This window comes from Rhipicephalus sanguineus, chromosome 2, assembly GCF_013339695.2.
Source record: "Rhipicephalus sanguineus isolate Rsan-2018 chromosome 2, BIME_Rsan_1.4, whole genome shotgun sequence".
NCBI lineage: Eukaryota > Metazoa > Arthropoda > Arachnida > Ixodida > Ixodidae > Rhipicephalus > Rhipicephalus sanguineus.
The window spans coordinates 57,518,782-57,544,339 of NC_051177.1; the positions used below are offsets into that span (position 1 = coordinate 57,518,782).

Sequence of the window (25,558 nt, forward strand, 5' to 3'; positions counted from 1 at the left end):
CTCCGCTGGGCTCTCCTCCTCGCACCACCAACACACACACAACACACACACACACACAAACAACCACCGACACGTGTGGCATTGTCCCCCCGTTTTACGGCCCATTCAGTGAGACGACCTTTCAGTGCTGCAAGGCCACGCACCCGGGGGCCGTATGCCACACATGTGGCTTTTCTCAGTGCTCGGATCTCCGAAGAAAAAACTGTCCGCGACACACTCCCCGCCGCAATGACAAGGTCATTTCCTTCGTTGGAGTCGTTAGTTCCAGGTGTCTTCTTCAATGCTTGCTTCGTCAGTGCTACGAGGCGCTCGTAAAACCCGCCCCACCATGGTGCATTGTCGCTGTAAATTGGGCTCGGAATGCCACGTCTTGCTATGAATCTCCTGAAGGCAAGAAGAAATGAGATTGTTGACATGTCGTTTACTAGTTCTAAATGAACCGCTCGGGTTACTACGCAAGTGAACAAGGCGATGTAGCATTTCGCAGCAGATGCCCCCTTAATGAGAAGAGGTCCGGCAAAATATCGACCAGTTACCTCAAAGGGGCTGAGCCTCCGTTATTCGGTCTCTCGGCAGAGGAGCGAGTACCTCGTTGGCAGGTAGTGCATGAAAGCGCTGACACGTTACGCATTCTCTCAGGGACTTCTTGACGAGCTGTCGAGCTCCAACCACCCAGTACTTCTCTCTAAGTTGCGTCAGAGCGTCGCGAATTCCTCCATGAAGTACCTGGTGATGACAATGTCTAATTAGGAGCTTGCTACGCTGCTTTCCTTGGGTAGCACGCTTGGGTGTTTGGCCTCATAGCTCATGTTGCTATGTTGTAGTCTTCCGCTGATTCTCAGTACTCCCATTTCGTCAATCATGAGTGATGTGTTTCTCAGTGGGGAATCTGCAGGAAGCTGCCGTTCTTCTTGAACACTCTTAAACTCCGTTAGTAGCCCTTTTTCTGTTCGTGACGGACCCAAAACAACTCAGCTCGATTCAATTCAGTTGTCGAGAGGGCTCCGCATTCAAAGTCTTTCCGTGTCGCCATTGAGAGAGTGCTCTCAAAGAATTCTAGCGCGGTACTTGTTGTTTCATTCCGCTCAATGACGTCGATCGATTCTAGCGTCCAGTGCTTGCTGGGCGTGTCGCTTGTCATCTCGATAACCGAAGTGCGCAGCATCACGGTCTGGGCGCAGTGACCGTCGTTATTGCTTCCCTCAACGGGACCTTGCACCGTCCATCCTGCTGCCGTTTCCACTGCTCTGAGCCGTTTCCCTAATTTGACCGTTCGGCCAGTGGTCAGGTCCCATAGGTAATCGGCTCCAATCAGCAAACCAATGTCTTTGGGACCATGGTCGTTGGAATCAGCACATTCATAGCCCAAAGCTTCCAATTTCTCCAATGTTTCTTTTGGTGGTTTGGGAATCGTTTGGTCGCATATGACATCCGTTTCGAGCACTTCAAATTCCCGCTTCTCACCCCTTTTCGTTTCCAGAAACACCTTTACTTTTCGAAATGGCCGTTCTTCTTGGTGTCTCCAAAGAAGCCAACCACTCAGTCTTTCCTGTCCTACTAGCTCACACCCAAGCTTCTGCGCGGTCTGTGTGGTGATGTAGGAGCGCTGACTACCCCCATCAAACATAACTCGCACGTGAGCGTTTGAGGACTCTCCGCTACACTGAGCCGTTGCTGTTTGCAACAAAACGGTTTCTTTAGGAGCGGTCCCATCATTGGTGACAGCCTCGAGACTTATTTGAGTGCTAGTGACGGCATCGTTAGTATCTGGAGGTCTGGTTGGGTACGATGGGTCACACATGGTTGTTGCATGCTTTCGCTGGCATTTAGCGCATCGCACATTCACACGGCATGCACTCGATAAGTGCCCTCGGCTCGTGCACCTGAAACATCGTCCGGACGATCGCAGAAGCTGTCTTTTCTCTTCAAGTGCTTTTGCGGCATCGCAGTTTGTCGTTGCATGCTCGCTCGTTCCACAAAAGAAGCAGTCCTGCGGTGTCACGTTCTGATGCAACATTGCCGACGATTGGGCAGTTGTGCCATGCATTCTTGAGTTCGATTTTTGCTTCTGACTGGGAATCTCCCTCGAGGGCTGCTTTAAGTCCAAACTCTGAAGTGCAGCAAGATTTTCTCGGCTCTCGACTTCGACTTTTAGGAAAGACAGGAGTTTGTTGAAAGTGTTCACTGTACCTCTGTCTCCCTCCGGTGTTGTTGGCTCCGGTCCCTCGGTGGATGAACTCCGCTGATCGTCGAAGGTAGAGTTGGCGTCCGTGGCGCACTTCCTTCCAAAGTCGAGAAGAATGTCCCGAGGCATGGCCCTCTGAACCACAGGTAGCAGCATTGCACCGTAGGTGTGGAGTTTCCTTCCCAGCGACTCAAGTCCGCAGATGTGTGCTGCCAGAGTGTCGTAAAGGCGGCGAAGGCTTCGTACGTCATCCGAAGAGCGCACTGGTTTGATGTCTAGCAGACTCCTCATGTGCTCTTGCATCAGCAGTTCGTTGTTCCCGAAACGCCCTTTGAGAAGTTCTACGGCGTCGGGATAGCATCGAGACGTAGGTGGTACACCCGCAAGAGCAGCAGCAGCATCACCCGTGACTGACGACCTCAGGTAGTGGAATTTGTCAATAAGTGACAGTTCTTCGTTCTTGTCAACCACCTGCTCAAACACTTCCCAAAATGGTTGCCAGTCCGAGCACCGCCCGCTGAACTTCACAAGCTCAAATTTCGGGAGCTTCACCCTTGTCCTGAATTCCGCCGTCGTCTGTGAAGCGCCGCCATTGCCCGCTGATTCGGCGTTCGTTGGGCGACTCGTAACAGTCATTCGCCGCTGCAGGCGAGCGAGGCAGGCTACGACGCGGTCTTTGTATTCACACGTCTGTTGGAACTCGTTCTCCGCGTCTTCATCTGTCACCAGGGGTTCGATTTCGTCGTTGACAGTGTTCAATTCGTTATGCCAACTGGTAAGTCTGGTGTGCAGGATTGCGGCTTCATTCTCATCGAGCGGCTGTGGCCGATTCTCGTAATCGTTGATGAGTCGCGTAATTTGAGCTCGTATGACCCTCTCTTCTTTACGAGACGTTCCATTGTTAAGCAAATTCGTTAAACAGTTCGCTCACCGGAGTAGGTTCACGTCCGTCGTTGCCGAGGCGTTCAAGGCGTGGAGTCGTTGACGGTTGAATAAACAACACGAAGTCCACGGCGAGAAAGTCCCGGGTTTCGGCACCAAGAGTGTAGTGTCTCTACGAATCGTTAGATCAAGTCGTGAGACATCCAAAGGTGAAACGTACAGAGCCGGTGTTTAAAAACAAAACGAACTGATTTATTTGCTACACCAAGAAGAAACGTCCACACAGCTCAAGTGGTTCGCTGGCGACTGATGCTCCGTGCCGACTCCGCTGGGCTCTCCTCCTCGCACCACCAACACACCACACACACACACCACACACAAACAACCACCGACACGTGTGGCATTGTCCCCCCGTTTTACGGCCCATTCAGTGAGACGACCTTTCAGTGCTTCAAGGCCACGCACCCGGGGGCCGTATGCCACACATGTGGCTTTTCTCAGTGCTCGGATCTCCGAAGAAAAAACTGTCCGCGACAAGAAGTGTAAGTGTTAGCAAAAAGCCCACTTCTTCTGTCTCTCATTCCCATTAGCAGCCATTGTTTACCTCCAAGGTAGTTCCTGGTGAGATTTCTCCTGTGCATGATTAAACAATGAAAATTTTGTTCAAAAACGCCGTTGATTGTTCAAATAAACCAACGAAAGACGCCAGATGTTTTGTAAAAGCAAAACGAAAGAACGCTAGTTGTTTCTAAAGCAAAACGAAAAGACGCCAGCTGCTTAACGAAAGACGCCAGATGTTTTCTAAAGCAATAGTTTTCTAAACAATGAAAATTCACAGCGTACATGTAAAATTAAAGTGAGCTGCAAGTCGTCATAACTCATCGAACCTTTAGTACAAACGCGCCCGATCTCACGTCGGTGATGATCTACTGGGCAGAATTCACGGAAGATTCACGGTTTACCGATGAACCTCCGCAGCTTCGCCCACTCATCATCATTCACTCCGTGGATATGCTGCGATTTTTTGTTGTTTGGTCCGCCATGACGGATCTGCTATGTCGTACAGCTGCTTAGCACAATGTCGCGATTTTGATTCGCAGTCGCCGAGCCAGGTAATCCATGTGCGGCTACATTTCAAATCAATCAATCAATCAATCAATCAATCAATCAATCAATCAATCAATCAATCAATCAATCTGTCCGTCTTACAGTGTTCGCCTTTCCTGCCTGCGTATACGCCAGTTTATCGTTTAACGGTAGAAGCGGCTCAAACAGAATCAGCCAGGTGCGCGATTTCTTTTTAGCGTAAGATGTTTTTTGCGAATGCGGCCCCTGAATTGGCTGACATTTCTCTTGCGAACATTGTAGCGTGAGTGCTTTTTATGAATAGGGGATCTGCTGGTCCTGATTTAATTCAATGTGTCGCAAACGATTCTATTAGCTTTTTCCTTCTTCTTGCTTTTTTTTTTTCTCATTCGTCGCACGAACCTGCGTCCTTCCTATCGCGCCTATCGGTCACTGCAGCGTGGGGCTCTTAATAAATTATATCGGAGTCCGAATGGAATCATAAAATACGTCCCTTGGTTTTTCTTCAGCAGCCTTCTGGGTGGTGCACGGATTTAGCGCAAAGAATGCAGGCGCACGTGCTGCCTGCAGCCTTTCAAGAGTATAGAAAAAGGCTGTGAGAGTAAAAAAGAACCGCGAGTCAGCGAGAAGAACTGGAGGCGGAGCGACAGTTCTTTGGCAGTCGTTATACGACTCCTGCAGGCTCGCCTCTGTGCGCCCGAGACCCGCACCCGAAAGTGCTTGCGCGAAGATGAGAGTGAAAGAGAAGGCGCGCTGAAAGGCAAACACGCATAGCGCGCATACTTTTCGCCGGTGCGGTTTCGTGCGGCGTTTGAGAAAGTGACGACGATGCGATGTCGTCACGCGTGCTTTTCCAGCGCACTTTTCTATAACGTTCCGCGGTGTAGTGTGTGTGTGTGTGTGTGTGTGTGTGTGTGTGTGTGTGTGTGTGTGTGTGTGTGTGTGTGTGTGTGTGTGTGTGTGTGTGTGTGTGTGTGTGTGTGTGTGTGTGTGTGTGTGTGTGTGTGTGTGTGTGTGTGTGTGTGTGTGTGGTGTGTGTGTGTGTGTGTGTGTGTGTGTGTGTGTGTGTGTGTGTGTGTGTGGTGTGTGTGTGTGTGTGTGTGTGTGTGTGGTGTGTGTGTGTGTGTGTGTGTGTGTGTGTGTGTGTGTGTGTGTGTGTGTGTGTGTGTGTGTGTGTGTGTGTGTGTGTGTGTGTGTATATTGGGGTTATATAATATTTATTGGGGTTTTACGTCCCGAAACCACGATATGAATATGAGAGACACCGTAATGGAGGGCTCCGGAAGTTTCGACCACCTGGGGTTCTTTAACGTGCACTTAGATCGCACGCGGGCCCCTAGCATTTTGCCTCCATCGAAATGCGGCCGCTGCGCGCGGCCGGGATTCGATACCGCGACATTCGTATCAGCAGTCAAGCACCACAACCACTAGAACCACCACGGCGGGTAGAACTGGTTCAATGCGCTGATACTACGGTATACAGCCGATTGGGCAGTGGTTATATTCGCACGACTATTGCACCAGTTGCAAGCGAAACTTTCCTCAAGTAATTGGAAAACCCGACCTCCCATCATTTGTTGACGCTATCAGATGGCGTCAAATGATGACGTCGTGACATGACGTCATCGCTTTGTGTTCAAAGGTTGGCCGATACCGGCGGCAGTGCAATATCACGTGAGGCGTAGAGAGCTTCAAGGGAGTAAGGGGAGGTATACAGTGCAATCGACTGAGAGCGTCGAGGTCAATTAATGCATGTCTCTCGCGTTGTGGCTCGTCGTTATGTATTGCATGAAGTCTGGTCCCCGATTATATATATAACTTCACGCATTATCAAGTGTGCTGCAGGCTTTCGCCCTCAATTGCTACAGCAAGTGTATCATGCTGCCGAACTCTTTCCTTTACTGTCATTTTTTTTTTTCGTGTGTAAGGAAACGAGAAAGGATAAGACGTGGTTTCTCTCTGCGTCTGTGTATAGTTCAACTGAATGGTGAAATAGACTATACAGGAAGCGTATAGAGAGCGCGTGTAAGACCGAGCATCGTATCCTCTGCTTAATCACAAATTTCGTGGGAATGCGAGTGTCTTATACAGAGTATGCACTTACGACACCGTGGAGTATACCACTCAAGTGCATCTGCCGTCCAAACGAATCCCTGTATCCCTGTGTCAGAATCCCCGACGAAATTTACCAGAACGTTCAAGTTTTCGACCTAAAACCAGCGACACAAACGCGTGTGTGTATGGGAAAGTCAACTGTCCGAAACAACTGAGAAGTGCTTGACCTCATGAAGTAAGCGCTATTGGATGAAGCATTTATGCAAATTCTCTGTCTGTGGGACACACAGTGATGTCTCTGGGCTGAGCTTACATTTTTTCGTAGGTTGTAACCACCGAGTATAGCCATTTTTAAACACCTCGGCCGAGGCACACCGTGCACTCATGCTACGTAGCTTGGCTGTCATAACCTAAAAGGCCTCCAGTTCCAGTGTCACATACACTACACGCTCTCCACGCACCGCGTATACGTCGCCTTGCATCGCCATTACTCGGATCCTCGGAGAGGCTGCCTCATTTCACGGCATCGTCGCTGCTTCCGTCCGACGTTTTTGTCGCTAACTTCGCCCGACGGAAACGAGCCGAAACCCGATAGTCCCATCGTGTGACCGAGCTTCGTGCCGAGCTCGGCTCATTGAGCGCCACAGCTGGCGTCAATCGGACCGTGCCGTAACTTAGGCACGGCCGGGAGCACGAGCGCGTCGCTCTTTTCGCCGGCGAAAGAGGAGGTTATGAAGGTCGCTGTCTCCCCACCGAGATGGGGAGGAAGGAAGGCTCCGACGATATAGCGATGCGACTCCCCGCGTGTGTTGCATTTATTTGGGTCTATATGGAGGAGAAGCCGGCGATTCTGTGATGCTGCTGTCGTTTTAGCGCCGCCTTGCTCCTCCTCCGTGGATGTGATTGAAAGGAAACCTCCTTTCTTTCTTTCACTTCGACTCGTTGCGCTCTTTCGTTCTCTCTTGTGTGTGGCGCATACGTCGCGTCAACAAGGCGCGCATTGGCGAGGCGATGCTTTGTTTCTGCAGGAAAGGAAACGGGACGCTTTCTTCAGGAGCCCTTAAGGGAGCGTGACACCAGTGGAGTGATGGAACAAAGGAACAGAAGGCGTGCCTCCTCCTCCGCTTATTTCCAGAATCGCAGTTTTTCTAGGAATACATGAACCCGACAAATACGGATCGAGTCGGCTTGTATAGGCTATCGGGTATAAATCTGTCGTGTAGACAATCGCACCGCTAATCCATGGCAGCGTACACGCCGCCGATGCTCACCTGTGGGTCTTGAGATGAAGGGAGGATGCGCTGATGTCTGTAGCGTTCGAGATGTCAGCATTCAAGCCTGCCTCTCGGACAGTCATCTTCATTTCAGCAGTTACAGATCCTGTTGCTTAAAGATCAGCCGTTGTGTAACCGAACGCGTTCACGGGACTTGTGTACACGGGTTGCACAAAGTTCCTGTACTCGCAGCCGGCCAAACACATAATCTGGCATGTCGAGCTGTTGGTGCATCTTCAAGCGTTAATGAAGCATTATGCGTCGCGCACCTTCATGACGCATAAGTTTGTGCTTTTTGTGCTTGTTGTGCATGGGAGGAGCGGTGATACAAAATTACAGCAACAGTATTTATAAGAATGACCAGATTCGACACTTCTTCGGATATTCATACCGCGTATCCGCGTTATAGCGGCACTCGTTTACGTTACAGTTGACATCATTTTCAAACCCTTTGTATTTCATGCGGTTCAACATACATCTGCAGAGGTGAACACCGTATTGCATACCAGCGGAATGGGATTCAGTGCCAAATAAATGGGGGGGGGGGGGGGGGGGGGGGAGATAGCCGGCCTGCATGGTTAGTATGCAGGCATTGCGTGCTTTGTCGGCCACAGTGTCGACATTTAGTCGCTCGTCGCAATGTTTGTGTCGGTGTTAGCCCCACTTAAATGCCAGTTGAGCGAGTTTCGTAATTATACGGGGTGATTGCTTTCGCGAAGCCGGTGACGACAATGCAACGCGACCGGGTGCCTACGATTCGACCGGCATGCGGCTTTACGTATGTTTGGACGAAAGAAGAGAATTTTTCGAGAGGCTCGTTTTCTTTGTTAATTGTGCACAACCAAGTGAATCCGATAGACAATTAGGCCAAGAAAGCGTAAGGTGCATTAATGGCTGTTTTTAACTGTAATGTAGTAATTATGACTGAGTGAATTAAAGTGGACGAAAAAAACACCCTTTCCGTCGCTGGGATCCGAACCCACACCCTTCGAACTACGCGCATGTTCGCTTCATACACGCTTGGGAGATATATTGAGCTACGTTTTCTAGCGGTGTTCGTGTACGCTTGGCTTAAATGTTACGGTATCACTGTTTCGATCATCTTTTATCACTTCTCGTATACCTGTGTGTCACAGCTTCACTCTACGTTCTCTCTATGTGGATACACTTTGATAAGTTAGAGTTAGTGTATATATACGTGCTTATTCACTTACAGTAACCTCATGGTAAATGCATGTAACGTTCACGCCATCTTTCAGCCATCCCATCTCGTGGCCGAGGTTGTTACATGCGTGTAAGCGATACGACCGGAAAGAGGATGGGTGCTCGCCAGCCTAGACACCCGCAGTTCCTGCCTCGTGCTGGGATCGCGGGTTCCCCGGCGCGGCAATTAGTCGCGGCTCGCTGTTGTTTATAAAAAGACGGCGGCGCGGAGTGTGCGGAGGAATCCCGAAGACTTTGCGCTGCGCACCTTCCCACACCCGTGGCTTTCCAAGAAGCCGCAGGGAACTTTCGCACACACCGGCAGAATTGCGTGCATGCCGTGTTTACGTGGGTTAGTACGGGTATTCAGTGTACTCGTCCGTGAGACTTCGTTACGTATAAAGGCGCATGCGTTGGTGTTGACGGGAAAGGAAAATCTGGGCAGTCAGCAGCGAGCGATGTTTATGGCGGTAATACTGATGTCACACTTGTCAGTGGGCATTAATGCTATCGTTGTTTGGTTATTAATTTGTGGTACTTTTCCCTCACCCAGGTTGCGTGTCGACCCCTTCATATAAGCTAGCAGCGAGAACGTTTTGCGCGCGTTGTATACGTGTATGTCGAGAAATGAGGATTAAGAAAACATTTGTAGAATAAAAAAAAAGTTTTGCGATGTTTCCGTACTACCATTTTAGGCGTATTATTGCACGCCTAGTACCAGGTAGTTGCATTCAGGAATAATTCTTCAAATGAAAGCTATAATATCCACGAACTTGACCACGCTTCGAAATAAGGTGGTAAGTGCGGAGGTGGCTACAGAACAGCTCACATGGCGGTTGCTTATACAACGTGGAAAATTTCTCTTAAAGGGCCCCTCACCAGGCCACATATCAAATTTTAGTTAGACGCTGGAAGTTGTTGTGTGCCGAATGAAGAGCAGTATGCCGCAAGAATTTTTCAAATCGGGTCATTACGAGCTGATAAAAACAATAATTTGTAGCGGCGCGAAACCATGATGCGAGGAGGCGAGTTTCAAACCCTTGCCACTCGCCCCGTGTAGCCTTAGCAAGCCAAATCTCTTCCCTGCCCTCTTCACTTGACCCATACGCATGAACACGTCATGCGCATGCAAGGTCACGTGCACATGACGTGCCCGAGCGAGCCTGAGCACGCGAGCGGCGTTGCACGGCCGCTACCTTTTTTTTTATGTAGCGGCAATGGGCGTTTTGTCGGCGTCCTCTGTGGTGTACTGCCTGTTTCTGCAGGACGAGCATGAAAGTTGAGACATTTGTACGTGCACGAGAGTGGCGGTATCATGAGCCAATGCCGCATTAACGTTTACTTGGACGCGGTAGGATAAACGAGCATAATGCGTGCTCGAACGCGCCAGAACATTACTTTCGTTTCAAGGGCTGGCGTCTGCTCGATGCACTAACCGCGGGGACACGAACGCATGGGAAAGGGAGGCACATTAGCCCCGCATCTCGCTGCAATTCACGAAAAAAAAGAAAAGAAAAAGACGCACACATTCCTTTTGTCTGTCTCATTATTATTCAAGCAACAAATTACACAAACTACACATGTCGTGTCAAATAATTATCGCAGCGTCACGTGCTACTGTTGGCGACGTCAGAGCACAGTGGTCTACGTAAAGGAGCGACGTTACAGCACTACCATTTACGTAGGGCCATTTTCTCATGTACGTCATCCCCTCATTCTCCAAAGCGCGCGCCCGTGAGAAGAAGGGCAAGCAGCGTTCACCTTGAAATTTGACCCATTTCCGCGGCGCGTAGCGTTGAAAATTTTGGCAGACGTGATCGTGAAGGCCCAGTGTATGCATTGCGCTTGTTAGCTCAAAATTGTCAAACCTGGTGAGGGGCCCTTTAACGAGCAAATTAGACAGCGCCACCTCCCAGCTTGCAGAACAGCCGGCTGCCTAAAATCGCGACGTTGCGGTAGATCCCGGGAGAGTGTATATATAATCCTCGTCGTAGAAATGCCGAGAACCCCTCTGCGTTTGGCGTGCCGCTGAGTCTTTCACGCTTTCATTGCGTCTTCTGCCGCGCGCTTGTTGCGATTTCACGCCTAACCTCGCGTCCTCACACACTCTGACTCTGCCATGAAAGCAAGGACGCAATGAAGGATACGGGGAGGTCTCTGGCGAGACCTACCGTTCTTTAATTCACGCCATATATACCCTGGCTTCTCGTTGCGAGACGCGCACTCGCACCAACCTCGTCTTGCTTCCCAACGCGACTTCGTTTTGTTGGCATGTGTGTTTTCTCCGACCGCATATAGTCTGCGTACGTCAAAGCGACTGCCGGCTGCGGTCCGTCACGGTGCGTAATGCTCGGGACAGTGACGCTGCGCTTTCTTTGACGGCTAGGATCAGTTTCTCCACCCGGTGCGTGTTGGCTTTCTCGCAGTAGTCGTGACAGTCTGTGAAGCAGTCCTATGTTTGGATAAGCGGGCAACCGACTTCCCTTCTTTCTTCACGCTTTCTCGAGACGCTTCTTCGCCAGCACTGTCGTTTTCAAAGCAGGTTGCGTAAAGTTTCCAGCGTGCTTAGGCGAGTGCGCGATGCATGGAAACAAACACCCCGCTGAACTTTTTGCTACTGTGAGACGTACTTGAGGAAAAGAAGCTTGTTTTGCCGAGCGTCAGGACAAGTTTGTCTGGCGTGCAGAATGTGGAGGTCACGCGTCCAGCTTGAAACGTTGAAGACATAATAAATAACGCGACGTTTCAGGTTATCTGCCTTATTTGACTCGGAGTTCTCGTTTATAACGGGCAGCGGGTAAACGTAGAATCGCTCCATTGCACAAGCACAGCACACAGATTGAGTGGCGCGCCAAAGATGCTTCTCTGCATGGCGCCTGCGCTTGTATAAGAAGGCGATTTGAAACGTTACTAGGCGTAAAGAACGCTTTTGAAACTGCGAAATCTTATCAATTCATTAAGTTTTCTGGAGTTTTAAGGCGATGAAATTTGGTTTATAGCCAACGAGAAGCCCGAGTATATTGAAAATAGACGAATAAGATTAAAAATTCGATGGTTACATGGTAAGAGTCTATAGCACATGCATACTTCACCGTCAGCTTAAGTTCACTTCAAGAAAGAAAAAAAAAATACATCATTCAAGCGACTCAGTGAGATCCCTCTTGCGGCTGCATATGGCGCGTAGATCGGTCTGACGCTTGCGATGTATGCAACTGCAATGCGGTTTGAAGAGAATTGCTGTTCAAACCACATTCATTCGAGTAATGCTTCAAGCGCATACTGTATGTATAGAGGGAGAAAAAACGGCGCTCGGGCACCTTTTTATTTTTCCCCGGCGGGCATTTCATGTAGTCGATCCGCTTTGTGGCTGCCTCCCACGTCGATATCGAATCTCTGCTCTGTTGGGTCGTGCCCGAGTCCCGCCGATCAGGGGCCGAATCACAGTGATTTCCCTCAGCGGCCGCCCGCGTCGTCAGCGACCGGGTCCGGCCCCCTCCCACCTCGTGCTCGGTCCCTCCTCGACGTTTCGCGTTTTATCGCGGTGGCCATTGTCAAGAGCGAGCATATGGGAAAGCTGCTCTCTATTTGCCTTTTCCTTTTTCGTTCGTATTTCCTGTTACGAATGACTGGAACCTGTTCCTTTGTTTGATGTTTTATCCATTGTTAGCGTCTTTGCTCCGGCTAGGTTTAGTTAAGGCATGGCTTTCAACCGTTTTTTAAAGTTCCGCAATGGTTTTCATGTGGCTGCTTGCGACTGCATAGTCCGAATCAAATGCAAATGTGTCGTTTGCATTTGATGCGAATGACAGAGTCGCTTCAAATGCAAACCATTCCAGCATCAATGCGCGCCAAGATCTTCGGTACTATAGTTCGAAACGTAATTATTAATGACTGTAAGCAGGCCCCAAGCCGGGGGGGGGGGGGGAGCTGCCCCCCTCCCTAAATTTTGATGGAGCGGGGTGTTTTACCGAAAATAAATAATGAAAATAGGTGTTTTTCTGAAATAGTCAAGGCCTTCAACAAGTGCCTCCCCCTACCCGAAAAGAATTCGTGGCATACGGGCCTGACTGTAAAATATAATTATCTTGCATGTGCTAATTGACTAAGCAACGATATAATGCGTGTTGTTTTAACCGTTACTCTGCGTGATTTTTGACGAAGATTGTTCGTAATATTAAACGTTGGAGATCGACTATAGGTGTGCGGCTTCTGCGGTTAAAGCTGACGCGGTAGTGTTGCAGTGCCGCCGTTGTAAGAACCTTCATTAAAAAAATAACCAATACCGACGTCGCTCGAGCGCAGACGCAGCTGCGTTCCAACGAGGCCGTGAGTCAATAAAAATATTCTCAACAGTTCTGAAGAGTGTGAGAACACGCTTATACACTTCGCCGTCGTTGATGTATCAGTGTTCAGGTTTGCATACATCTCTAAGTGATTGTTCAGTTTCCGTTCGCACTGTCTTGCATTCAATAAACGTGAGTACAACCGTTTCCTCATCTGACGCTTTTGTCGGCCTTTTGTTGGTAGTTCCACAGCACTTTTTCTGTAATCTAAAAGTGATGAAAAGAAATCTGTTCGAGTAATGGCTTGGGAAACATGGTCAGACCACAGCAAGGTGGCACATTAGAGGCCTTCCGGGTTCTACGGAAGCGGTGTAGATAGCCGCATAGTTCGCCGCCTATCCGAACGCGCGCTTCTGCAGTATCCAGCAGCGTCGCACGACGCGTGAGCGAGATCCACGAAGCACACCTCGCTATCGGCTGCTGCAGCCTGGGCCGTTTTGTTCGCAGCCGGGGAGCTCCGAGATGCTCTCACAGCGGCCGACGGGAGAGAACGGTGGTGAAATGAAGGGGTGTGCAGTGTGTGTGCGGGATGGGGCGGGCTTGGAAAGGCTTTCACGAGCTCTCTTCGTGCTTCTTGTCAGTCACGGCGTAAAAGGGGGACTCCCATCGACGACAGCAACGGCGGGAACGGGGAGGGTGCACCCAAGAAAGAGAACGCGGCAGGGAGGGAGGCCTCCCTGGTCGAAGATGAGAGCGTGATGATCGCTCCGAGGCCCGCGCTGTGTTTACACAACGCGTCACGCCGTGCCCTGGCCTCACGCCGATAGTGCCGACCCTCTCCAGGCGGCTGCGGCGGCGGTGGATCACGGCGGCCTGTGTATCTCGGCGATGCGTCGGTCTCTTGTGCGCGCAGTAGTATATTACCGCATTTGCACGAACCTAAGAGTATATGCCGCCCCCTCCTTTACTTTTGTTTTCACGTACATGACCGGTGATACCAAAGTGCGTGACGGCCGGTTCCATCCACCCGTACACAGGCCGAGAAAGATTTCACTGTGGAAGAAAGTCAGAACGGAAACTGTGCTAAAATTATTTCCAGTCTTGGGCAGTAACTAGTTACTGGTAACGCGTTACCGGTAACTAGTTACTTTTTTTAGTAACTTGTAACTGTAACTAGTTACTTTTAAGTTAGAGGAACTTGTAACTGTAAAACTGTTACTTTTTTCGCAGTAACTGTAACGGAAAATACCGTTACAGTTACTTCTGTCTTTATGAAAAATTATCCAACCGCAACACTTTTTCGAACTTTCTTCTTTACCATATATCCTCTCCACCCCTCAACTTTCCAGAATAGGGCTCCCCTCGCAGTTTAGGAGAGGAGGTGACTAAGCGTATTATCTTCCCTGCAGTAGACCGAGGTTGGAGGTCTGTCATTAACGCAATATGTAAATCAATCGTGGTTCAACTGAACAGCCTGCTAAGTTCGCGTCCGTTTTTTTAGCATATATATCCTTTTCTTCACTTGAGCATCTAGCTATGTTCTTGGTGTACAGGTGGAGGAGCATTAGGATGCCATGTTTATAGTCTCCCTCGTCTGAGGCTCCGAGCTAATCGTGTTTGACAGGTGGCTAGAAAACAGCAGAACGCGAAACGGCTAAGGCCAGAAATTCCGTGAACTAGCGAAGCGATATTTTAAAACTTCTTTGTAACTGGCTGTAAAATGTTTACTATGACTTAATGCAACAATTATTAACAAAATGACAGACGTTTCACCCCCAATGCAGGTGGCATCCTAAAATGTCCTTGTAAATGTCCAGTGGGGGGCCGCGGCTGTTTTTGCAAGCCGCGGCGAATGAACCACGATTCCAAGAGTTGCTTTTCCCCCACCCTCGTTCACAAACCGGCGTCGTCGCATTGTTTAAGTCAAAGCTATGACCTGTCATCCAGCAGTGCTCAACAAGCTCGGTCTTAGAACGCGTTGCATGGGTTGCTTCAGCGACATTCCGCTTGAGTTCTTTAGGCCTCGTTGATCATTTCCTGCCCGTTTCGCCGATCCCCGCATCGCACTTTTAGATACCGCCATGATCATCCGCAGGTGTGCAGTCTTAGGATTTCGTGAACACACGTTGTCATGTTCCAAGGTATAATAACGGGACTTAAAAACGGTTTGTATGCCCAGCGGACCGGAAGCTCTCCGAACAGAGCCTGACACACCTTAAACATATGGAGCAGACACAATGGACGTCGTAACCACTCGTGATGCACTCCCCGCTGCTCTTCTCATGCGCTTCTGGGTATAGTTAATAAACGTCTTTGGATATACTGCCGTCGTTCCAGTACATCAACCACGTTTTCCACTTCAAGAGGCGTTCAAAGTGATTGCTGGTGTTGGGCCCCCTTTTATGTTTCCTTCGTCTAGGGTTTTACGACGTGCAACCCTTATTAAATAAATTCTATAATTTGATTTGTGATCTATTATTTTATACAGTAACGGAAAAGTAACGACGTTACTTTTGCACAGTAACTGTAACTGTAACAAGTTACTTTCGGAAACTCTGTAACTGTAACAGAGTTACTTTTTTGGCTTAGGTAACTGTAACTGTAACACTGTTACTTTTTACTGGTAACGTGCCCATGACTGATTATTTCACATATATAGGAATGTACACCCCCAATATAACGTGGCCAGGCGCAAGGCCCGAGCCCGATCTCTCATCAATTTTACGCATCAAAGCTTTCAACTAGTTTCCTACGTCGATGCTGCCCAGTACGGGCGCACAGATTCATTTGTAGCTGCTGTAGCAGACCCTGATGGGAGAATTATTGATGCAGCTTCGGTAAAACACATCACGGTGTCTGCGGCTGAACAGGTTGCCATCGCGCTCGCCATGACCGACCCCTCGCGGCCTTACATCTATACCGACTCGAGATCAGCCATACTAGCCTTTCGATCTGGTTTAATTTCGAAAGAGGCGGCGGCCATAATTAGACACAGGCCACCTGATGCTTCGCATACTATCACATGGTTCCCGGCGCACATGGGAAACAATGTACATCCCAGCAAACCCAACCTGAATGAGCTAGTTCATGACCAAGCGCGAGGTCTCACATTCCGCGATGGTCCCGATGCGCTAGACAGTACGGGTTGTGAGCACGACTCCGACCCATTGCTTTCTTTTCACGAAATCGTTAAGCACTATCAGCTTGGGCGCAGGAAATTCCCCCTCCCACACCCCACGCTCACGACCCCAGTCTTCTACGCTCAGAATGTTACAGACGGGATCATTCCCGTCGAGAGGTCAATTTAGCCACTTTGCTCCGGACATCGGCCCACACTGCATTGAGTGCAATGCAGAGTATTTCTCGCTAGCACACATGCTCTGGCAATATTCCGCGTTACGAAATGCGCCTTTTAATAAACAAGAGGACTGGGAGGAAGAGCGGCGATCCCCAGGAACAACTAAGGGCTGTCCAAAGGGCCCGCGAACGGGCGGAGGACCATGGTCTTCCGTTCCCAACGTGGGCGCGGCCCGCAACTACGAGTTTGTAGTTCCTTTGGACCTTAATAAAGTTTGTTGACTGACTGACTGACATATATGTCTGCCAGGTAACATGTGCTGTTTCTGTGTCTTACGCTTGATGCAATCGATGGTTCGATCGACGCTTTTGTGGCTGCTTTCGAGTCTCATTCTTCAACTGCGGTCGGCATCCATGGTGACAAATTGCACCTCGTTTTGTCATTGAAGCTGTTTCGCGATGCTGCATTTCGTACGGCGACAGCCCACGATTGGAGAGCGATGTATAGTCATGTGTATTCGTGCGAAACGTTTCTTGCTGCTGCTGTTTCGTGGGAACAGCCCCTGGGCGACAAGGGTGCTCCCATTCTGAGTGGTGCTTACTGTCGAGAAAGTACGGTATACAGTACCTACAGTAGCGGAGGTCTACTTTCACCACCTTTACCGCACTGCGGTTTATCTACGGTCTCCTTTCGCGGCGCATAATTTCGTGTTTACCGTCCAAACGTTCTGGCTTGTCGAGAGCTTCTTGTTTGTCATCCTCGTGGGAGACCTTTGCCGAGCGACGGTTTCGCCCAGTGTTGGCTGTATTGTCGATATTCGATGCACGAACCGCGCCGCGGCCGCTGCTTGTTATTCGGCTGTCGCTGTTAATCTATTTCGCCTTTGCACAGGGGCCGACTTTTGATCCTGCGTTGAAGGAGGACATCGATGAGTGCTGACATTTTTCTTTTATCCCACCTTTTCGCTCATCGTTATTGGTTCGGACAAATTGCCGCATCACTGTTATCGTCATGATCGGCCACTGAGCGAACCTAACAATAAGGAAACAGAAATAAAGAGCAAGAAATAAAATGATGCGACGTTTGAACCTTGCTTTCGTATACAGCAGCTGCCCTTGATTAAGAAGGCTGCAAAGGGTTTCGTGGTTGGTTTACGTGATAGCACTCCGAAATGCGCTGCTGTTTAGAACAAAAGGCAGGTGTTGAAAGGACATGCGCGTATAGCGACGAACATAGCTATTATTAATAATAATAATAATAATAATAATAATAATAATAATAATAATAATAATAATAATAATAATAATAATAATAATTGTTAGGGTTTTACGTCTCAAAACCGCGATATGATTACGAGGGACGCCGTAACGGAGGGCTCCGGAAGTTATGACCACCTGGGTTTCTTGAACAGTCACCTAAGCCTAAGTACACGCGTGCCTCTGGCATTTTGCCTTCATCGAAATTCGATCGCCGCTGCCGGGATTCGATCCTGCGACCTTCAGGTCAGCAGTCGAACAGCATAACCACTGCGGCGGGTTACGAACGTAACTATTCGCTTGCTGTGTGTTTTAAAGGGACTTGGACTAATTAAACAAGAATATTAAGTTACGCCATGTTATTAAATTGGTGTATGGCAGTAGACCGTGAAAGAAAGCTTGGTAAGCCAGCGCGACACGGAAGTGGTGGCGAGTTCGCCTTGAACTTCTGATACCAGCGAATCGTAACGTTTAATTCTTGGTTGCTATATAAAAATATGTGATGGTGCTTTGCTGTGAAACATGTGGCTCAACAAATTTTGAGAACTTTTCTGTGTCTAGAGCTCAAATAAATCGGGGAAGTTATCTTCCAATTTGTGACGTCACGTGTAACGGCGCTGAGATTCCGGCATGATGGCCATAGCCATTTTTTTTTATATATTAGACAAGCAATACAATTGTGTATCGTACTGTTTGTATGTTCCTGCCGTTTACTAAGATTATGATTACTGAATTATGGCGGTTAATTACTATAATGGTCGTCCCATTAATGCACGCGCAAGTGTCCTCTTTGTATTTTCCTGTCTTTGCCTGTTGGACTGTATGTTCGTTTTATTCGTTGGCGTTCGCTAACAATACACGCATGTACTGTTCGTTATGTTGCATCGGCTTCAGCTGCTTAAGATTGAGTTTTTTTGAACGACTTCACGTGAAGCCGGTCGGAAACTTCATGCTCTTGGCCTTCCTTTAATTCCTTTCACTGAGCCTGTGCGGTAACGAAATCGCACTTGAGTTGCACGTTGAGTACTTATATCGTTGATGGCCCCCAATCGGGCGCATTTCATCTTTTATTCCATGAGTGACGCGTTTGTCGTCAGAACAGCGTGCGTGATATCGGTGTGGAAGTAAACCAACGTGGGCTCTGATGTCTCTGTCCCTGTCCTTTCTTTGTTGTGCAGCCTCCATAATGTTCGCGTTCGACAGCCAGAAGACGGTGAAGCGAGTCGTCAAGGCGCTGCCGTGCGTCGGAGTGGGCATCAAGTACGGCATCCCACAGACCAGGTATATAGGCCCGGATTTCCCCTGCCTTCGGTAAACCTAAACGTGTCATGGCTCGAGCTATACCGAAGCATATTGTCGAATGGGGAATTAGTCTGCTGCATCTCAACAGAACGTCTGTTGAAGGCAACAAAGCGAAGATACAACATACTTTATTAAGTAACTTTTGTAAGGGTGTACGTTTCCATGTCGCGCTGCATTGCGACGTTCTTGGATTCGCAGCTGGTTTTACGTTCAAGGAGTTGAAATAGCTTTTTGAGTAGCACCGTCCGGATGAGAACAGCGTGTGCCTGTAAGTAAACAAAGTACTATATCTAAGAGGAAACATGGTATCTTTTCTGGACAATAAAAGTTATAAAAATAACTAAGCAACAGTCTATGGAAGGAGAGAGAAGTTCGTGCTTATATATGTGCAACTCTTATCGTCACCGCGAAGTTATTTTATCAGGACATGGTAGCTGACGAACACCACACGCAGAGTATAATTCTTTAATTGCATTAAATGAAAAAAAAAAAGTCACTGTAAACATAGAACAGAAACACGCTGTAGTATTGAGACGAAGAGGGAAAGTAGGATATTTTCACAAGAGGCGTCTTCTATTGTCACGATATACGCCTCACCGTTTCGCAGAATATACACACTTTTTTTTTTTTGGTGCCGTCATTCAATATATGTATATCATGTGTCGTGTCGTGGATTACACAGCTGACGGTCACTGTCGCGCATGCAGGCGTGCCTCGCTAATGTCTCCACGGCAGATCTTCCAGCAGTCCAACATGACCCAGAAGTGGCAGAGGCGGGAGATTAGCAACTTCGAGTACCTCATGTTCCTCAACACCATCGCCGGTACGTTACATATTGACCTTCGTTCACGCTGCCGCTGCTCAAAGGAAATGCGTATTAGTGCCATCGAACTTTCTTGCGCGAGCACTCAGAGACCGTGTATATGTAGTTATACAAGATCGTCTTGTTTGACGTCGAGAGTTCTCCATGCATGGATGTGTGTTTCGGCCGCGTGTGCAGGGCGTACCTACAACGATCTGAACCAGTATCCGGTGTTTCCGTGGGTGCTCACCAATTACGAGTCTCCAGAGCTGGACCTCAGTCTCCCCAGCAACTACAGGGATCTGTCCAAGGTGAGCACTGCGCCGATACCCGCGCACGTTCTGCAGCGTCCCGGCAGAGGCCTTTACGTCGCCATTGGGACGCTGTCGATAGCGTAGGCACTGTAACACGTACAATCGGCTTCATGCGAAAAGGTGGCTGACATAACTCATCGCACACATTTGGGTTGAGCGCCTAGGGCAACAACCCGTTTCCCCTAAATGTAGATGGCCTTATGCGTTTAAGTCAGGTTTCGTGGTGGGGGCGCGTAATACTTGCATCGCGCCAGCTTTACCAAGGCTTTGTATATAACAGAACGTAGTGACTGTTTCGATTCGGATACGGGACGTCCGGGTCCGCGGACTGACGACACGTATGCTCGCCATGCGCAGCCCATCGGCGCCCTGAACCCGAGCCGGCGGGCGTTCTTCGAGGAGCGCTACGAGACGTGGGAGCACGAGGTGATCCCGCCCTTTCACTACGGCACCCACTACTCGACGGCCGCGTTCACGCTCAACTGGCTGGTGCGCGTCGAGCCCTTCACCACGCTCTTCCTGGCCCTCCAAGGGGGCAAGTTCGACCACGCGAACCGCATGTTCGCCTCCATCGCCCAGTCATGGAAAAACTGCCAGCGCGACACCTCCGACGTCAAGGTATATACATATACAGCCTGTACGCGACGACGGTCTATTTAAATGTCTCGGAAACGCAGGAGCTGATCCCTGAGTTCTTCTACCTGCCCGAGATGCTGGTGAACAAGAACGGCTACCAGTTGGGTCGCCAGGAGGACGGCACGCAAGTCGGCGACGTCGTTCTGCCCCCGTGGGCCGCCTCGCCCGAGGAGTTCGTGCGCATCAACCGCATGGTGAGTATAGCTATGCGTGTTACTTTATACGCCGCCGTGAATTAAGTTTAAACACGAGTCACTTGGGGCCCAACAAGGAATAACCAGCGTTGTCCGTTTAGGCTAAACAGCGCACTTTGAAGTGTCTTGTTCGCTGAGAAACTGCGCTACTGTTTTGTCTCGAGAAACAGTCGCAGACGTCATTCATCCGATGTAGAAAGGCCGCAGAGATGTATATTTAGCAATGTACAACGGCATACGAGATGTGGGCTGTTTCGTGTATTGGTGAATCAAGCCATCGCTGGTATACCTGCAATGCCTGCCGATTATCGTGATGCCACTGCAATTTTCGCACACTTCGCAGGCCCTGGAGTCCGAGTTCGTCTCCTGCCAGTTGCACCAGTGGATCGATCTCATCTTCGGTTACAAGCAGCGGGGTGAGTCGTCCTTCTAGATTTAATTAAATTACGAGAGTAAAAAGTAATTGTTGAGTTTTCAACATGCGTTTTCTGTTATGTTGTTTTACGGCCTATATGGCTTCTCCTGAGCTCTACGCGTAGGCAAATTTTTTATATTCGTGGTTTTGCTTGCCCCTTCATGAGGGTTCCCAGACACCTGGCTTGGCGTGCAATGGGCGAGTATCCATTGCGGGCGTCGCACAAATGGATGTTTAGAGAACGCACGCGCCATCTCTCGTCCGTAGACCGCACCGAAGCCGGGCACTGGCATCACCCCCGGCTTCACCGCAGCGCGCACTCCCTCCCTCTCGTTACTACGCGGTCGTCCGAGGTGGCGGCTAATTAAAATCGTGATCGCGGGGCGTGGCTCTGTTTGCGTTGCGGCCTCCGCCACGTCGTCGTCGACAACGTCTCGACGGAGGAGACGGGGGAGGCGCCCTCGGCGGGCCCCGCGCGCGTAACTCGACCTGCAGCAGCGTGCGTGAGTGCGTGCGTGCACGCGCTCGAGGCGTTCTCGCGATGAACGCGCCGCTGGCGGCTCCCTGCTCGAGTTTCGATTAGGCGCTCGCCCATGAGCGTTCGCTTAATGGGCCCGGGATACGTCTCCCGCCCCGTCCCTGCACTCACCGTGCGTCGCTTGTTAATGACCTTATTCGTCTTGGGCGCCGCTCATCTTACCCCCGCGCCACCCGGCTAGCTTGTCCGCATGTCTAGTATTCGCGACCTGCGCTAGCTTATAGCATCATCAGCGATCCGCTCCGTGCCTGCCTTTCTTTCTCAGTTTTTCAAGCTTATACAAACACGAGAACAAAAGCGTAGGATATAGAGTGCGGATGCCAACTCTTTCCGTCATGCAAGGAAGCATGGCTGGCTTCCTTCGTATATACTCCGTCTCGTTGATTGTACACCGCACAACGTATAGTGTGCATACTTGTACGTACGTGCAATGGATCAAAGATAAAAAAAAAGAAATTAGGCGTTTGTTTTGCAGACGCGCCCACTGTAGCTCCGCCTTTAGATAGTGTGTGCAAAGCATTCATTTAGTTTGAGTCGTGCGAACCCGTCCACGGGTAGACTTTTCGAAGCTTGTGATTTTGCAGACGATGGGCCCATCGCGGGCTTGCTAGACGGTGCTGTTTGTTCGAAAACTATTCGTTAAGTATTCGGTGTTTCGAACATTAACTTATTCGCATGGATTAACGAAACGAATATCAGTATAATCGGTTTCGCTGTTCGAAATTTTCGAATGTATACTCGCACCCTTGAATGGAAGGGCCAGTCACAGTTGCGACGGAGTCGACATCTTTGCCAGTCTGTTCATGATGTGAGCTCGCAGCGTAAATAACGACGTATACACATAAACGCGCGTATACACCAGGAGGAAGACGTATAATGTGCAGCGCTATGTTCACTCTCCTGATAATGAGGTTTTCGTGACATCACGTTGCGAATTATTTACTGTGGTATCGAGTTAGTGCATGCTACAGTGAATTAGTTGAGAAGGGAGAAAGTGCAAGCCTTTTCGTTTGTTTTGAGTGCTCAAGGCTTGCTGTAATATACCCTCGGTCGTGTATTCGACTACTGAGATTAGTGTCTCTGGCGGCTTATAGCTTTCACGCATGTGAACCGTTAGCCGCAATATCTTCACAGAAGGTGGTCATTGATCGTATTTCGAGTTCTGTGTCATGACGGCCGATCTTTTCTTTCTCCCTGGGTCCAACCCCTTCATCAATGTGCCACTTAACCGCTATGGTTTTTGCGCTATATATACCAAGCACGATATAGAGGTCGCGGGTTCGATTCCCGGCCACGGCGCGGCCGCAGTTCAGTGGGAGCGAATTGCAAAAACGCCCCGTGCACTTCTATTAAAGTGCACGTCGAAGGACCGCAGATGGTCGAAATTGATACGGAGTCCAACACTGTACGGCGTAAAAACCCCATAATTTATTTCAATTTTAAATCATTGTACCACCCGCGCGCAAGTTATCTGTGCACGACAATTAGTTGATGCACTCCTATTCTTCGAAAGCGCCATATTAGAGGGCAAAGTGAATCGATTGTCCGTCAAGATATGGGCTCGAAATTCGGGTTATCTCGATTATTCAACTTGCAAAGTAGTCGCGTGATGATTCTTGATCTTTTGTTGTTGCCATTTGCGGCAACCGCGTAATCGTTGCTGTTTGTCTCACGTTTGACATTTGCTTGTGTTGCCTTGTTTAACCGTTGTTTGCTCTGTGTGCTTCTGTTTTATTCCCTTGTGATGTCTTTAGGTCCCGGTAGGAGAGCGAGTAAGTTTGCGCTTGCACGGCGCTTTGCACTTGGGAGTTCAGAGTATGCTGGTGGTGGTGGCGGCGCACCATAGAATATGCATCTGTGCGATACGATAGATTCGGGTATACTCTGCACATCGCACGAACCAATCGCGGTGTTCCAACTCGTATTGCTGGGCAAAGCACGGCCGGCGTTCGCATGAAGCTGCTGGGTATCTTGCAAAGAAGTATATGAGAGGCAGAATTAGTTTGAATTAGCCTTTAAAGTAAGCAGTTGACAGGAAAAGTACGTGTTATTACGGCCGAGCTGTTAAGCTTTTCGTTATGCCGCGTGGCGTGACCTGAAAGCTATCATCATCACGCACCGGCACGCGCTCTCTTCTTCCTCTACTTCTCTTCACCTTCTGCTTCGCTCCCATAACACGTGCGCCGATTTGTCCGGCGTGGGATGCAATAACTCTGATGGGCGAGAGAACGAGCACAGAGAGAGAGAGAGAGAGAGAAATAAACAAGTGCTAAAAAGAAATAGCAAAAAGAGAGAGGAAGCATAGGCATGTATAGTATAGTATAGTATAGTATAGTATAGTATAGTATAGCGAGGGATGGGAAAGGGAAGCGAGGGTGAAGAGGAGGGAAAGGAGGAGGGCAACGCGAACTGCTCCGTTGCTTCCTCAGTCTTCGCACCACTAGCGGGTAGCTGCCTCAATTTCTTGCATGGTGAAATCATAATATTCTAACGTTATATCGTTTGCTAAATGACTTGCTTTTTCGACGCCCTAATTTTTTTCTTCGAATCACTTAGTTATCACAGAAAATTCTCACAGTTGAAGTGGTCAGTTCGCACCCGCATCGCTGCATGTAGCAAAATGTAATACCAGTGAATTGTACAGAACATTAAGGTTTTGCAAAGCCGTATGGTATACCTCGGTATATCCTGTGGGAGTTATGGCTACAGTGAGTCGGTATGCGGCATCAGTGACGTCAAGTGCAGTTTTCGCTGGCGTCTGCACAGCTGTTGCGTTCAATGAACGCGATATTACCACATCGAAAACTGTACTCACGTGCTTTTCAATGTAACGTTTGTCACGGCATGTGCTTGTATATGTTTCTTCCGGAGATCGTTTTTCACCGGCTAAATACTACGAAGTTATCTCTCGGCGCGAGGCGCGCCTTGTATTGAAAGTTTCTCGGATGTTCGCCGATTATCAGGCTACGTGCGCGACTCGAATAGCGGTGTGCAACCTGTAGAACTTAACCGAGAACCAGTGATTACGCTGTAACGTATAAGATCACGCATTTCTATAAAGAGCCGACATGTTTCGACCTTAATATATTAGATTTCGACGACCAACGACTATGCTCGCCGCTATTGCTGTGCTTTGAGTATTGTTTTTGTTGTTGTTTTGTTTTGTTTTGTTTTGTTTCTTGCTATAGATTTTGACGACCGACGACTGTGCTCGCCGCTGTTTTTGTGCTTTGAGCATTGTTTATTTTGCTATGTCCGTCCAACCTTCCTATAGAAATCTCTTCCTATAGCGATTTTGGCAGCTCAGTCCTTCACCGTCACCACAACGCGACAAAACTTTGGTGTGTTCAAACGAAACGTTTACTCGGTGGCGTTATTCCGAGATGATCACTTTCGGCGACAGTGTCACTTTCGTCGGGCCTGCGATTTACCAATGAGAGCTTCTATCTCCGGGTTTGACCGACCCCTGTGCGCACGTATCCTTTGTAAGCTTTCGTCGGTTCTCGCGAAATCTTGGGAAAGTGATACGGTCGCCAAAAGTAATCGTCCGAAAATACCACCCTCCGTACTAAAATCATCTGTATTTCGGACAAACGTTTGAGCATTATGGTTATTTACTTCTTACTGAGAGAATGAGAGCCCGCGGGCGACTGGGCGCCCGGACTGCTATAAACTCATATACCCCTGTCACACGGGCACTTGAAAGACTTTTGAGCAAGAAGACTTCTTCCGAAAAATTCGCCCGCATACAGACGACAGAGAGCGATCTCTTTTTTTTCCGAAGCGGTCTTTTCTGGAAACGGATTTCGTCGATCTTTTTCAAGGCCGTAAAAGA

General features: G+C 49.2%; 1 protein-coding gene across 2 annotated transcripts in view; it reads left to right on the forward strand.

The window, feature by feature from the left end:
* LOC119383013 (neurobeachin) overlaps window positions 1-25,558 on the forward strand; it is a 292,413-nt gene that overhangs the window by 243,377 nt on the left and 23,478 nt on the right. Inside the window, exons 39-45 of one of the 2 annotated variants that reach the window (XM_037650973.2) lie at window positions 18,701-18,803; window positions 19,532-19,647; window positions 19,825-19,937; window positions 20,298-20,558; window positions 20,618-20,770; window positions 21,114-21,186; window positions 23,478-23,495. In XM_037650973.2, coding sequence (XP_037506901.1) covers window positions 18,701-18,803; window positions 19,532-19,647; window positions 19,825-19,937; window positions 20,298-20,558; window positions 20,618-20,770; window positions 21,114-21,186; window positions 23,478-23,495 — 837 coding nt within the window. The remainder of the gene's footprint in view (window positions 1-18,700; window positions 18,804-19,531; window positions 19,648-19,824; window positions 19,938-20,297; window positions 20,559-20,617; window positions 20,771-21,113; window positions 21,187-23,477; window positions 23,496-25,558) is intronic. The other variant, XM_037650975.2, reaches the window with a different exon arrangement.